General features: G+C 52.9%; 2 protein-coding genes across 7 annotated transcripts in view; one reads left to right on the forward strand and one right to left on the reverse strand.

Moving 5' to 3' along the window:
- The window catches only part of STYXL1 (serine/threonine/tyrosine interacting like 1), a 32,811-nt gene extending 31,899 nt beyond the window's left edge, over positions 1-912 (reverse strand). Inside the window, exon 1 of one of the 6 annotated variants that reach the window (XM_070780068.1) lies at positions 535-912. Coding sequence is in view for 4 of the 6 variants with exons in the window: in XM_070780066.1 (XP_070636167.1) it covers positions 509-582 (74 nt within the window). In the remaining 2 variants the exon portion in view is untranslated. Of the gene's footprint in view, positions 1-508 lie in introns of all 6 variants that reach the window. The other 5 variants (XM_070780066.1, XM_019987726.2, XM_019987725.2 and 2 more) reach the window with 5 other exon arrangements.
- On the forward strand, positions 2-12,713 carry MDH2 (malate dehydrogenase 2). Its single transcript, XM_019987733.2, has 9 exons — positions 2-181; positions 3,559-3,727; positions 5,229-5,312; positions 5,774-5,883; positions 7,293-7,418; positions 9,616-9,693; positions 10,605-10,704; positions 11,047-11,198; positions 12,402-12,713. The coding sequence occupies exons 1-9, from the start codon at positions 116-118 to the stop codon at positions 12,531-12,533; spliced, it is 1,017 nt and encodes a 338-aa protein (XP_019843292.1). The 5' UTR covers positions 2-115; the 3' UTR covers positions 12,534-12,713.
- The last annotated feature ends 581 nt before the right edge of the window (positions 12,714-13,294 follow it).

Raw genomic sequence — 13,294 nt, forward strand, 5'->3', positions numbered from 1 at the left:
CTCGCGAGACAAGGCGGAGCAGCGCCGGGAGTCTTGTGCAGTGTGGAGGTCGTTGGAGTCACTTGTCTGGTGACAGTTCCTTTGCCAGCCTGTCCGCGCCCCGCCCGTCCCAGCCATGCTTTCCGCCCTCGCCCGGCCTGCCGGCGCCGCTCTCCGCCGCAGCTTCAGCACCTCGGCCCAGGTAGGCCCTGCGAGGGGCAGCCTGCAGGTGGAGGCTCCCTGGCCTAGGCCACGTGTGTTCCTGGCTCGCGAGCAGCCTTGACCCCGGGTCAGTCAGCTTGGACCGCTGGGCCGCCTGGTGCAGACCCGCAGTTGTGTCGGCTGGGTCGGCCCTGATACTGGGCTGGAGGTGCGCGGGAGAAAGTCCCGGAGTCAGGGAGGTGGGAAATAGTCCAGCTCCAGTACCGAGGCGCTTCTCCGAGCCTGCCAGTTCATCCCCAGAGTCTGCTCTTGACCTGTGCTCCTTCAAGCTTGAGAAGCCAGGGCTGTAGGGCCTAAAGTAACTTACCTTCCGTAGTATTCTGAGAGACTAACCTTGTTGTTGCAGCTTCCGTACCAGCATTGTGTAATTTTTAACTTCATAGTGCAGACGGAGCTACCCAGGGCAGAACACTGGTCCAAGGTTACACAGTCTTTTGGCCAGAGGATTAAAATTCCCCTCTCCTGACCACTGTAATTTTTTCTTTTCGGATCACCAAGCCTTCCCTCTAAGAACCCGAAGACTGCTTCCTCTTAAGGACCTTTTGAACGCTGCTGCCTGCGGGTGGGCCGCTTGGGCCTGGCTTGGCCTGGGACTGCTTAAGCCTAAGCTATTTTTAGCCGTCTCGGGCAGCGATTCCTAAACTCTGGTGTGTATCAGAATCACCAGAGTACTGATAAAGATCAGAGACAGAGGGTCAGTGAAGGAGGTAGGACCTGCTGGGCCTCTGTTTTTATCAAGTGCCCCGGGTGATTCTAATACAACCCAAGTAAGTGAACCCTGGAATGCCCACATCGCCTCTTAAGTACCTTGCCCTAAAAGGGAGGTGATTGTTAAATGAGGTTCTGCATTTCTTAGCCTCCGTCTTTCAGACCCGTCTCCTGTGTGTTCAGTTCATTTGGAAAATAAATACACACATAAGTACCTTTGAGTATCTGCTTGCCCAGAACTGTGTTGGGTGCTGCCGGTGATACTGGGATGAGTGAGAAGCAGCACTTAGCCAAAAGTGAGTAAGCTTAGGACCCTAGGACAGTGGGGGTGTTGAAGAGTGACGCTGAGGAGTGGGGGAAGGGACCTAACTGAAGATAAGACCCATATTTGCTGCTATGATTTCATGAGGGGTATTGAGAGAAGAAGCAACATGGAGAAAACCAAGGCTTTGGATTTTGGAGTTGAGTTGCTAAGGTAGGAAAAACTGCTCAAAAAGAGTGATGGGAGTTGAGGGTGGTATTGATATCGGGAGCTCAGGTTTGGATATGCTGAGTTTAAAATTCCTACTGGACATACAGACAGAGTCGTTGAGAAGGCAAGTGTAGAAGTCAGAAAGATGAGCTTGATCCAGATGGTGCATTGGCCTAGAGACTTTAGATCCTGTGTCATTAACCGGAAAAATGGAGTGAGCATTCAACCTGCGTGTATTTATGTCTCTGTATGTACTAATGTTCTAATATATAAACACAAGAAAAAAATTTAAAAACAAGCTGTTAAATAAAGTTTGTTATACAGACTTTAGAAAGCAAACTTGTGAAGGAAGTGTTACTATATATCCATTTTCAAAGCCCGTTGCTAAACAGTGTGCCAAACACTGAGAAGGGATGTGAAATCTGGCAACAGCTTGTTCAGGAAGAGATCATGTGCTGTCCTGCAATAGCAGAGATTCATCTCACTGTAAAGATTCCACCATTTACAAGTTATGTTTTTATAAATATTAGCCGAGCTGATGAAACCTTATACAAAAAGTAACATGGCCTCATTCCACTGAGAGTGTGTTGCATTCATCTTGTTTGTCACAGGGGACTGATTGATCCAAGAACCCTAGTTGAGGACACCAGGTCTATCTGTTTCCTGGTAGATGTTAATTCTTCACCTGTTAGATAGAATTAAGACATAATCTTTGACATTTACATCCCACACACCAAGGGGACTGTGTTGTGCTCCCCGTGTTGGAACCCTGCTCAGTCGTGGGAGCCAGGCTGAGAAATCTGGGCATGAGGAACTTGAAAGGATTTTTGAGCAAGGCAATGATGAAACCTTTGAATTTGGGAGAGGATGGTTGAGAGGTAGAGCTGAGGACCTAAGTTAGACAGTGGAATCAGAGTGGAAATCAGGGGCAGGTTGGGAAGATGTTTGAGATGCCAGCTCCTTCGTGTCTTAACTGGGTGTCTCCAGTAAGGAAAGAGGCAGAAGATAGGAATGAAGGTTTGAATGTGGGTGAACACAGGTGCCATTTGGGGACAGGGATGGGAGAGGTAGCGAGGATACATTTATTTACACATTTGGGTTAGTGGGACCAGTGGAATGCCTAACAGAACTGGAGATGTGGAGTTGGAATCTGGGAGTCCCTGGGATTCGGAACAAGGTGTGAGGGTGATCATTGAAGCTCCAGAGGTGGGTGAGATTCCAAACTTCAGGTTCTGGGCGGTTGGTCCAGCTACTTTTCTGTGAAGTCAGGGGTACAACTTTAAAAAAAGAACACGTGAATTTGAATCTAACTTGTAGTATATCCCCTTTCGAGTTTTAATTTCTTAAAGCAAATCACACTGTGTATGAGGTGTTTTTTTGAGGGCTTTTTTTTGTTTGGGTTTGCTGGGTTTGCTTTTGTTGACAGAAGCCCTGTATTGCTGGCTTCGGTTGCTATGGAACACAACTTGCAGCCGTAGTGTAGACGCTGCCCTCCAGGACTGTGTACCAGCCTTTGAACTCCCGCAGAGGCTCTTTTCTCAGTTTGTCTTCTTCCTGGCCTGCTTGCCAGGATAGGCTCCCCTTCTCGTTTGTGAGTTTAGGCTGGAAGCAGCCTCCCTGAGGATGGCTGGGGTTTGGGTTAGGCCCTGCGCGAGACCTAGAGGGGAGAGTGCCTCTTGTGTAAGGGGAGTGAGCTTTAGGGCAGGACTTCGCTTCAGGACAGCTCTTTGCCCTCAGCTCCTGGGCATCTCAGTGCCTGGCCACTCGGGAGCTGGCCAAGGTCTGTTTCACTCCTACAGCCCCCAGGTCCAAGCACTGGCCCATTGGTAGGATTTCAGAAATATTTGTTTATAGTTTTTAAAACTGCACGTTGCAGGAGAGGCTTCTGTTAGCAGTCCAGCGGCCGAGTGAGTAGTCTGCTTGTCTCTCGAGGGTACGGGAGAAGTGTGCCCCGACCCTCACAGCACCTGAAGGCACAGGTTGTCCCCCGTTTTCCTGAGGCATGCCTCTGAACATCCGGAAAGAAACAGGGCTTTGGGGTGGTAGGAATACCTTCGCCTCTTCGTTTGGGACCACTGCAGTAAAAGAGGCCAGGGGCCGCAGTCTGCAGTTTTTACGTGTGAATCCTTTTAATGCTGAGTCCGTCTTCAGAGTCCTCTCTCTCTGCCTCTTTCTAGAACAATGCTAAAGTAGCCGTGCTGGGGGCCTCCGGAGGAATTGGGCAGCCGCTTTCGCTTCTTCTGAAGAACAGCCCGTTGGTGAGCCGCCTGACCCTCTACGATATTGCTCACACGCCTGGAGTGGCCGCCGACCTGAGCCACATCGAGACCAGAGCGACCGTGAAAGGTACTGGGCCCACTGACCCCACAGACCTTTCACCTCTTCTCCCCAGGAGACCAGGATCCAGGTTTAGAGTGAGATTCTTGGGTGGAACTAGGTGTTCAGAGACTTGGGGTTTCCGTGTCCATTTTAGAATTACATTTTATGAATTATTGCAGCTTTTTGCACTTGCATCTGAAAATGTAACTAGTGTCTTTCAGAAAAACAACAGTGGCCTGATCTTCCCATTTACAATTTTGTATGATTTAAAACAATAGGAGGGTAGGGGGAGGGGTAGGGGAGCCTTCTGCAGGGACGTGGGGGCAGTAAGCGGTGCTGTCCCTGGTGTGCTGCCAGTGCCTTCCGGGCTGGGCCATCCCTCCACCCCAGGGTTTCCTCCACCAGCTTCTTCAAAGCACAGCCACCTTAGGGAAATCTGAAATGAATATAGGTATATTATCCAAGAAGTCATTCATAATCACATACAGTTATGTATAGCCTGCTCATTATAGTAGCGTTTATCCACGTCACCAAATTCTTGGTAAAATCATTTTTAAAGAGTTATTGTAAGTTACAGTTTATTTATTGTTATACCCATGCTCTTGGCCATTGGGCTGTTTTGTGTTGCGCTGTACTATAAGTATTTATGTAAGCATAAGCATCTTGTTATCTTTACATTTTGTTTAGGATCGTAAAAGTAGAATGAGTAAGTAACGGCTGCTTTACAGCTTTTACTGTAGAATGTCAGATTGCTGTGCAGGAGCCTCGTACTGCTTCCTGTCTCCACTGATGGTGTGAGGCTGCCGATGGTGTTTGCACGTGTCTTCAGTGGGTGTAGACAGTACAGAAGGTTGACTTGTCAGGTCACTTGCTTGTGTGCCTTCCAAGGTCCCTGTGCATTAGTTGGCTTACTTTCTCTTGGGCTGTATATTTTAGAGTTTCCAGAAGCTCACACAATAGGGAAAAGTCAAATCAAAGCAGATTTTGGTCTTTGGAGCCAATTCCCCTGAGATGTTTGAAAGTGAACCCTCTTCTCCTCAGGTGATAGGAATAAACAAAGCCGGTGCTAATACGTAGAGTCCCTGTGTGTCGTGGAGTCTCTCTCCTGGCCTCCAGTGCACCTTCTGATCTGACCCCAAAGTGGAGCTTTTGTTAGGATGACCGTGGTGTGGAATAAGCAGCTCTTAGCGGGAGCTGAGCAGGACTCCGAGGTGCTGGCAAGTCGCGTCAGATAAGGCCAAGTGGCCGAGTTGGATGCTTATGCCGTTCTGTAGGGGGGCTGGGCCATAGAGGCTGGGGAAAGTGGAGTGAAAGGGACTGTCCTGCCAGCTGGAGTCGTCCAGACCATGGCGGTAGTTCTCAAGGAGAGGAACCCCTTCACAGATAGCCCTTCCATCCTGTCTTGAGGCCTGTGGTCAGATTTGGACCTGGGTGGGGCTGTCCTCCTGGGCTCTGTCTGTGTAGATGTGCTGGCCTCTGCGGGTCGGAAACTGTGAAATTGCTCACTCGAGTGTTTTTTTTTTTCCAGGCTATCTCGGACCTGAGCAGCTGCCAGATTGCCTGAAGGGCTGTGATGTGGTGGTCATTCCGGCAGGAGTCCCAAGAAAACCAGGTGTGTGTTGAAAGCCTTGCCTAGTGTCTCCCTGAAAGTCAGCTAAGGATGTGGTTTTCCATGAAAAGTGGAGCTGGTTTTTTCTCTGCTGCAGAAAAGATTCCAGGCTCCCAGATGCCCGTGGGGCGCAGACAGAGCCCTGCACAGGTCACTGGGTCCCCTTGCCCAGTCTCTTGGGTTTTCTGCACGGAACGCCCTTTCTCCACGCATCTCTGCCTTGGAAGGCTTACTGATCCTCCTCGGGTATAATCCCCTATCTCCCGTCCCCACACTCGATCCACACTGACCTCTGTCTTGGCACTTGTCACACTGGGTCATTTTCTCTACAAGACGGATTTACTTGACAGGGACCCTGTGTCACTCACGTTTCAACATCCTTAACAACAAACACACAGCACTTGGCACATGTTTGGGAATTCATCCTGTGCTCTATGAACAATATTGAATTGGATCATTCTCAGGTATGACCCGAGATGACTTGTTCAATACCAATGCCACGATCGTGGCCACCCTGACCGCTGCCTGTGCCCAGCACTGCCCGGAAGCCATGATCTGCATCATCTCAAATCCAGTAAGTACCAGCCGCTGGCAGGTGGGCGGCTGCAAGTGCCGCCTGAAAGCTCAGTGTGCGGCTGTACTTAAAGTGGAGAATGAGCGGGTTGATGTGTGGAAGTGGATAAAGGGGATGCATACTAAGAGGCCTTAAATTATTTCCTAAGGATTCTTTCTGGCCTGCACCATGTGAGTGGTAACCTGAATTTCCCATCAAGCATGTGCCTTTGAAGGCAGGTCACTTCCCCTCTCGGTGTCCTAGTCCTTCCACCTAGAAAGGAGGTCTGCTCCTCAGGCCGCCCGTAGCTGAGATTGCGGCAGCCTGTTAACTTCTTTGACTGTGCTCCACTCAGGCTCTGCAGTTCCCGCCACTCCGGCCTCTCCCTCCTCACACTCACACCTGATCACATACACGGCCGCCCCCACTCGCCCCTACCCAGGCCCTGCTCGCTGGTTTTTGCAGGAAGATTGTTCCTCAGTTCAGAAACTCCGGGTCGGGAGCTGTGTCCCCCTGAGAAGTCAGCTAGGGCGCGCATGCCCACCCCAGCAGGGCCCCTGGTTGCATTTGACAGCAGCCTCCTCCGTCCCTCCCTCCTGATTGAATCTGGACTCTGGTCTCCGAGTACGAGAAGGACCCGGGTGAAGTGTGGTGACAGTGCTGTTGACTGAGGGACGTGGCCGCAGGTGAACACCCCGAGCTTGAGGCCAGGGCCTCTGGGAAGAGGGACCAGCCCTTTCCAAGCAGCTCCCCTTTCCTCAGGGGCCACTGGTCAGAAGTTGTTGGGGAGCTGATTAACCAGTACCTGATATAAATCTTGCTGGTTTTGTCTTAATTCTTTCCATGTACCAGGTAATATGTTAAGCATTTGCCGTATATTAAGACACTTAGCCTTCAAAGTAACCTCATGAGGTTACTCTTCCATCTTTACAGATAAAGAAACTGAGTCCCAGGGAGTTGATGTAACTTGCCTAGGGTTACGATGCAGAGTGCCAGAGCTGGAACTTAGCCGGGCCATCTGAGCTTGTAGCTCTGTACTAGGCTGGTTTTTTTTTTTTTTTTTTTAAAGAATGGTCTTTAGGGCCTAAGGCCCAGCTGGAGCAGAACCTGGCTTGCAGAGCCTTCGTCACATTTTTAAGTTAACTGTTGAAGGGTCACGTGCATATGTGAACTTTGGGGTCGGAGGTCACCAAGGGGAAGAGTGCCCGCAGCAGTGAAGGGGTTCTTCTTTCACATGGCAGGGTGGGGGGCTAGGGGACGAAGCAGTCTTTTAGAGTAGGGGGCCTTCCATGGTGAGGCTCAGTTACCAGACAGGGCAACTTAATGTGACACCTTCGGGCTTGCTAATAGTCGGATGAGATTTTTCCTTCTGTCGCATGGCTCTGCTTTCAGAATGCAGGTGAATTCTGCCTTTCTCTTGGATTTACTAGGTTAACTCCACCATCCCAATCACAGCGGAGGTTTTCAAGAAACACGGAGTGTACAACCCCAACAAAATCTTCGGGGTGACAACCCTGGACATTGTCCGAGCCAACGCTTTCGTCGCAGAGCTGAAGGTGAGAGCCGCATCGGGCGTCTTTCACGTGGCCTTTCTGATCCTCCGTGTCCATCCTTGGCTCACTGATGGGCGTGGAGGACACCAGGGCCCCATAGGCCACGTGTAACCTGAGGGTAGTGTTAAATGTCTTCAAAGCTTACCTCCTTCATGGGCGGCAGCTCTCACGTTTTCGTGGGGAATGCAGACGGGCGCCTGTGGGCTGAGACTGGCCAGCGCCTGCATTGACCAGCTTGTCTCCTCCCCGCGGCATCCAGGGTGCAGGCTTTCCCGGGGTCTCTCGCTGGCTGGAGCGGTTGTGCTCCTGGTACTCTCCACCTCTGATAACTGGCCTTCGCAGGATTGACCTGCTCATCGTTAGGCAAATGATAAGATCAGCAAACAGGATGGGCTTGGGCAAGCTCCTGAGATAGTGTCAGCGTTGTTATCCTGGTCTGTGTCCTGATTCGATCCTCCTCGGGAACGCTAGTGACTTAGACTCCCCTCTGCTCTCGCCAGCTGCCGGCTTCTTCCTAGCTGCCTTCGTCCTGGGGTGGGTGTGGCACCGGCGCCGGGTCCGGAGTCCTCAGTGTGTTTCACAACTCACTGTCTAAAGTCCCTGGTTGTGGACCCTGCAGAACCACTCCTCCCTCCCCAGTAAACATCCCTCCTGAGCTTCAGACCATTTTTTGTGACTCTGCAGAAGAGGTTTCCCATCCTACCTCCCGCCAGTTAGGAATAATTGCCATGCACGTGGCTTGGAGAGAAGGGCAGGCACAGGATTTGACCTCCACCTTCCGCCCCTGCACTCAGCACCTCTCTCCACTGCCATTCTTGCTGTGGCGTGTTCCTCAGCCTCTCTTCTCCATGGGGCAGATCCTGAGACGTGGCCCCAGGGCCTGGGAGCTCTGTGGAGTAAAGTGGAAAGAGACGCTTTAATTCCAGAGATAGTGAGTTTGAGCAAACTCTGGGAGATAGTGAAGGACAAGGGAGCCTGGCAGTCTGCAGTCCATGGGGTCGCAAAGAGTTGGACATGACTGAACCGCAACAATTTTGGAGACAGTTGGATTGAATAACCAGTTCAGCACACGTGTGTTTGGAGTGGGATTGTTGGTGCCATGTCCCAGGTGCCCAGCCTGGCGACCTGTGCAAGCTCCTTGCTCCGTTAGCCCTCTGCTGCTGGGCCCGCCCACCCTTGTGACTGGGCTCCCCTTGCTGGGTGAAGCAGGTTCCTAACTCAGGGCATCTCTCTTTAGCAGCTGCAGCGTTTGGGGACTGCTAACAATGGCGCCCACTCCAGGACTCTTGCCTGGAAAATCCCGTGGACGGAGGGGCCTGGTGGGCTGCAGTCCATGGGGCTGCTAGGAGTCGGACACGACTGGGCGACTTCACTTTCACTTTTCACTTTCATGCATTGGAGAAGGAAATGGTAACCCACTCCAGTGTTCTTGCCTGGAGAATCCCAGGGATGGGGAGCCTGGTGGGCTGCCGTCTGTGGGGTCGCACAGAGTCGGACACGACTGAAGCGACGCAGCAGCGGCAGCAACCCCTCTCCCATAACTCCCACCAGTGTCTTTTTCTGTGATAAAAAATACCTGATTCGCAGATTCTCGGCGGGAGGCGGGGGCGGGCAATCATGCCTCAGGTTTAACAAGTGAATCAGCCGTCTCAACAAGCCCCGCTTAACTAACTGTGGCGTCGTGACCCCTTTCCACGTGGTTCCCTCCTTTTGGTTCCAATCACTGAGCTGACAGACTTCTCAGCCCTGGCTTTTCTAGAATCTCGCTCTCGTGTGAGGGAAAGAGAATCTGCTTTGTTCACGGTGAACACAGTGTGGGCACGTGAGTCTGGGCTGACACGGGCGTGACGGCAGGTGTGGGAAGGAGGGCTGCCGTCCTCTGGTCCCAGGAAGCTGTCAGGCTGAGGGGGACCAGCTGGGACCCTCCACGGAGGCAGTTGCCAGCCCGTTGTGAAGGGAGAACCTTACATGTCCTCACCAGACGCCAGGTACTCCTCACTGCACGTGTTCAAGCTGACGTCAGAGTGTGCGGGCGCGGGGGCTGGTGGGAGAGGTGAGCGCGGCCTCTCTCCCGGCTCCTTTGTTTTGTTCTTGAGTTTTGTGGATTTTCCAAATGTTGCTGCTTAAGGTGCATACGATGGGTTTGACACTCAAAGTGCTTGTTTAAAAATTAATCAGACTTCACACTTTTCCTGACCAGGATTTGGACCCAGCCCGAGTCAACGTCCCCGTCATCGGCGGCCACGCTGGGAAAACCATCATCCCCTTGATCTCCCAGGTGTGTGTCACGGGTGTGTGTCTCCTCGCCCGGAGGCCCCAGCCCACGAGCGCCCTTCAGAGGCTGACGGTGGGGCCCTGGGGCAGGCAGACCTCACCCTCCGTGGTTACTGTGAAAGGATTCCCACTGTGGGTGCAGCCCCACCCCACTTGTCTGGGGGGGTCTCCCGATGGCCTGGGGGCTATGGGAGCAAGTGTGGCCAGAAGGTGTTAGAACGGCCAGCTCCCACACACCCTGAAAACTGCTGGTGGAAGCACCCCCTGCCTTCCCGGTTAGGTCAGAGCAGGCAAGGTCTCTGTATAAAAATGAGGAGACAAAGTAAACACCCCCGAGAATGAGATAAATCACCTCGGAACCTCGGACCTCGGAAGGAGATACTGAGGAAACACTTTAACTCTGAATTGATGGACATCCCTTAGAGCGAGCATTCAGTGCCCTTGACTCCTGTCATGAAAGACAGGGGAGGGCGGAGGGAGCAGTCAGAGGCGCGATCCCTGAGTGCAGTGGGCCCTGCCAGGACCCTGAACAGCAGAGGGAGGTAGGGGGACAGTTGGTGACCAGTGAATAAGGTCTGTGGTCTAGTACATCACACGTGATACTGATTCCCTGCTCTTCATAACTGCATCCTGATTATGTAAGATGTTAACGTCAGGTAAGGCAGGTGAGGAAAATCTTCCTGCTATTTTTACAGCATTTTAGTAAGTCTAAAATTAGTCCAAAATAGAACAAGTTTTTAAAAAATGAGTAGGGATCTCACCGCACCGCCCAACAAAGTCAGCTTTTTCTTTAAAGAAAGAGTCCTGATTTCCCCCATGAGCGCGATGCCCGGCCCCCATGGGCCAGGGGCTAGGAGGGCGCGGGACCTTGGAGCCTGACCCTGCTCATGTGGTCCCTGTGGCTTCTGCTTGCAGTGCACCCCCAAGGTGGAATTTCCCCAGGACCAGCTGACCACCCTCACCGGTCGGATCCAGGAAGCTGGCACAGAGGTGGTCAAGGCGAAGGCCGGAGCGGGTAGGTCTCAGGGGTGGCCCCGGGCCCTGGTTAGAGTCTGAGCTGAAGACACGAGTGCCCAGCAAGGAGCAGAGCCTTTTCTCAGTTTCACCTCCATCCGCTTGACATGCCATCCCCCAGTCAGAGGGCAGCTCGGTCTGCTGGGCGGCGTGGAGTAGCGTCTAAGGTCAGCAGAGCTAATTCCACGCCGTTCATGCATTTGTCAGGTCAGGGAATGCTGACGTACATTCCCGATGACTAGAAGGCTGGAGGTTACGCAGGTGGATTTTCAGCTGGCAGGAGAGCGCGCCTGGATCTCCAGGTCTCAGCGCTGGCGTGGCTGACCCACCTGTGTCCTCCTAGGCTCTGCCACCCTGTCCATGGCATACGCTGGAGCCCGCTTTGTCTTCTCCCTCGTGGACGCGATGAATGGAAAGGAAGGAGTCGTCGAATGTTCCTTCGTTAAGTCCCAAGAAACGGACTGTCCGTATTTCTCCACACCGTTGCTGCTGGGGGTACGTACCTGGGGGCCGGGGCTCAGCTGGAGGAGGAGCGCGTTCTATAGTGGAGAATCAGCTGCTGCACCTGGAGCCTTCACTCTGTTACTTGGATGTCTGTGAGCTGGGACCATCCCGCCGCCTTTGGAGGGTAGAAGTGCCACCGAATCAGGAGCAGGGAGACACCTCCGTCTGTGGGGCTGATGGGCTCTCATGGCTCCAACAGCTGGTTGGCAGCGACCACCAGGGCAGCCATCCTAACGGGACCCTCGTGTCCCGAGGCGGCTTGCAGACGGCTCCCAGTAGCGGCTTCCCCACACCAGCCTGCGCTTGTCCTGAGCCCAGGGCCTGCCGAGGCCTGTACCGCTGTTAGACTTTCAGTTCCAATGTTCCTGGGCCGTTGTGACAGGGCTCTTCTAGTCAAGTTGCTGGCTTCAGCCAGGCTGGTTTGGACAGCTGTCCAGTCTGCTTGACTCCTACCGGGTGTTCAGGGAGCAGCTTGCCGTGTCTCAGCCACGGGCACCTGCTGGGATCCTTCCTCTCGTGCCCAGAAAGAAGCCCTTCCCACAGCCCCCTGGTGTCCACAATCCCCGGGACTCACTCTGAAGAGCTCAGTCCTGGAGCCCTTTGAGCAGGTGTGTGTGGCATGGTGAGGCCCCGGGCTGATGGTTCTGACCAGGGAGCATCTGAGGAGGCCTGGATGCCAGGCTGCTGTCTTCCTAATAACCAGCATTTACCTACGTATTTACATTGGGTTCTGGTGGACATTTAAGTGTTTCTTCAGTCCTTAACCAACTTGGGAAAGAAACTAGCTCCGAGAAGTAAGCTCTATGTTGGGGAGAACAACTCGTGTTACTAATTATTGAATTCTTTGTGTACCAACTGACCCAGGTTTGTTCTAGCAGCCTTCTGTGAGGCAGATGCGGAGACAGACCTGGCGTGTGAGCAATCGGGCTGCGTGCACAGCGAGTTCTGGGGCCTGGCCCCCAGCCTGGGGCTGGCTGACAGCAGCCTGAGTTCCCGGCACAGCTCACACCCGTTCCTTCCTGTCCCATCCCATCTCCGATGCGTGTGACTCCCTCCGCAGGCTGCCCAAAGCCGCTGGCCACTGGTGTAGACAGGCTAGGCGGGGCTGACAAAGTTACAAGCAGGCTCTTCTGTAACAAACTCATTCAGGGAAGCTTTCTTGTAAAATATTACCATCTCCCCTCTCTCCTTCAGAAAAAGGGCATCGAGAAGAATCTAGGCATCGGCAAGGTCTCCCCTTTCGAAGAGAAGATGATTGCTGAGGCCATCCCTGAGCTGAAAGCCTCCATCAAGAAAGGAGAGGAGTTTGTCAAGAACATGAAATGAGAAGGCGCTTAGCGAGCAGTCGGTCTCCTTAACTTATTAAGGCATCATGTCACTGTAAAGCCGTTTCAGATACTTTTGTCGTTTCAATTTGCTTCGTTGAGGAGGATTGTATTAACGAACCACCCCTTTGCAATCTCGGTCAGTCTGTTGGTGCATCAATAAAAGCAGGCTTTGATTTTCTTTTTCAAGGTCTCCTCCAATTAAATCCTGTAATTTCTTCCCCATTAGAGCCTACTACAGAGTGTCTGTCTGGTGTCTCTCCCATCACGAGTCAGAACTACATGTTATTTAAAATTTAGACTGAAGCATCCTGGTCTCCTCAGTAGCTTCAGGTCTAAAATCTTGATCAGTAACTGCTTCTCACGCCTGCGCTGTGAGCTGTCACGCCCCTGGGCTTGTGAGGTGGGCAAGGCCCGCTCAGGCCTGATTCCTTCGTGTTCTCTCCCCCGCTTGCTGCTGTTCAGTGGGCGCCGCCAGGCCGCTGTCTCCTGTCCCGTGGTTTTTCTGGCCCAGCAACCAGCACCGCTGGCTGGATTTCATCCTCTTCTCGTTGAGCCCTGATATTCAGTGGCAGTGACAGAATCGTGAGGAAGGCCGGGCAGGGGCGGGAACAGCCAAGCCGGAACACCAGCTGCAGCCACAGGCCACGGACATGGGGGGTTCCTGCCCTCGTCAGGAGCCAGAACGGGCCTTGTCACACAAACTGGGCTTAGCGTAAGTGTGGGGGATTAAAGGGAGGCCCGACTCCCTTCAGGCACAGG

This window comes from Bos indicus, chromosome 25 (genome assembly GCF_029378745.1).
Source record: "Bos indicus isolate NIAB-ARS_2022 breed Sahiwal x Tharparkar chromosome 25, NIAB-ARS_B.indTharparkar_mat_pri_1.0, whole genome shotgun sequence".
Taxonomy (NCBI): domain Eukaryota; kingdom Metazoa; phylum Chordata; class Mammalia; order Artiodactyla; family Bovidae; genus Bos; species Bos indicus.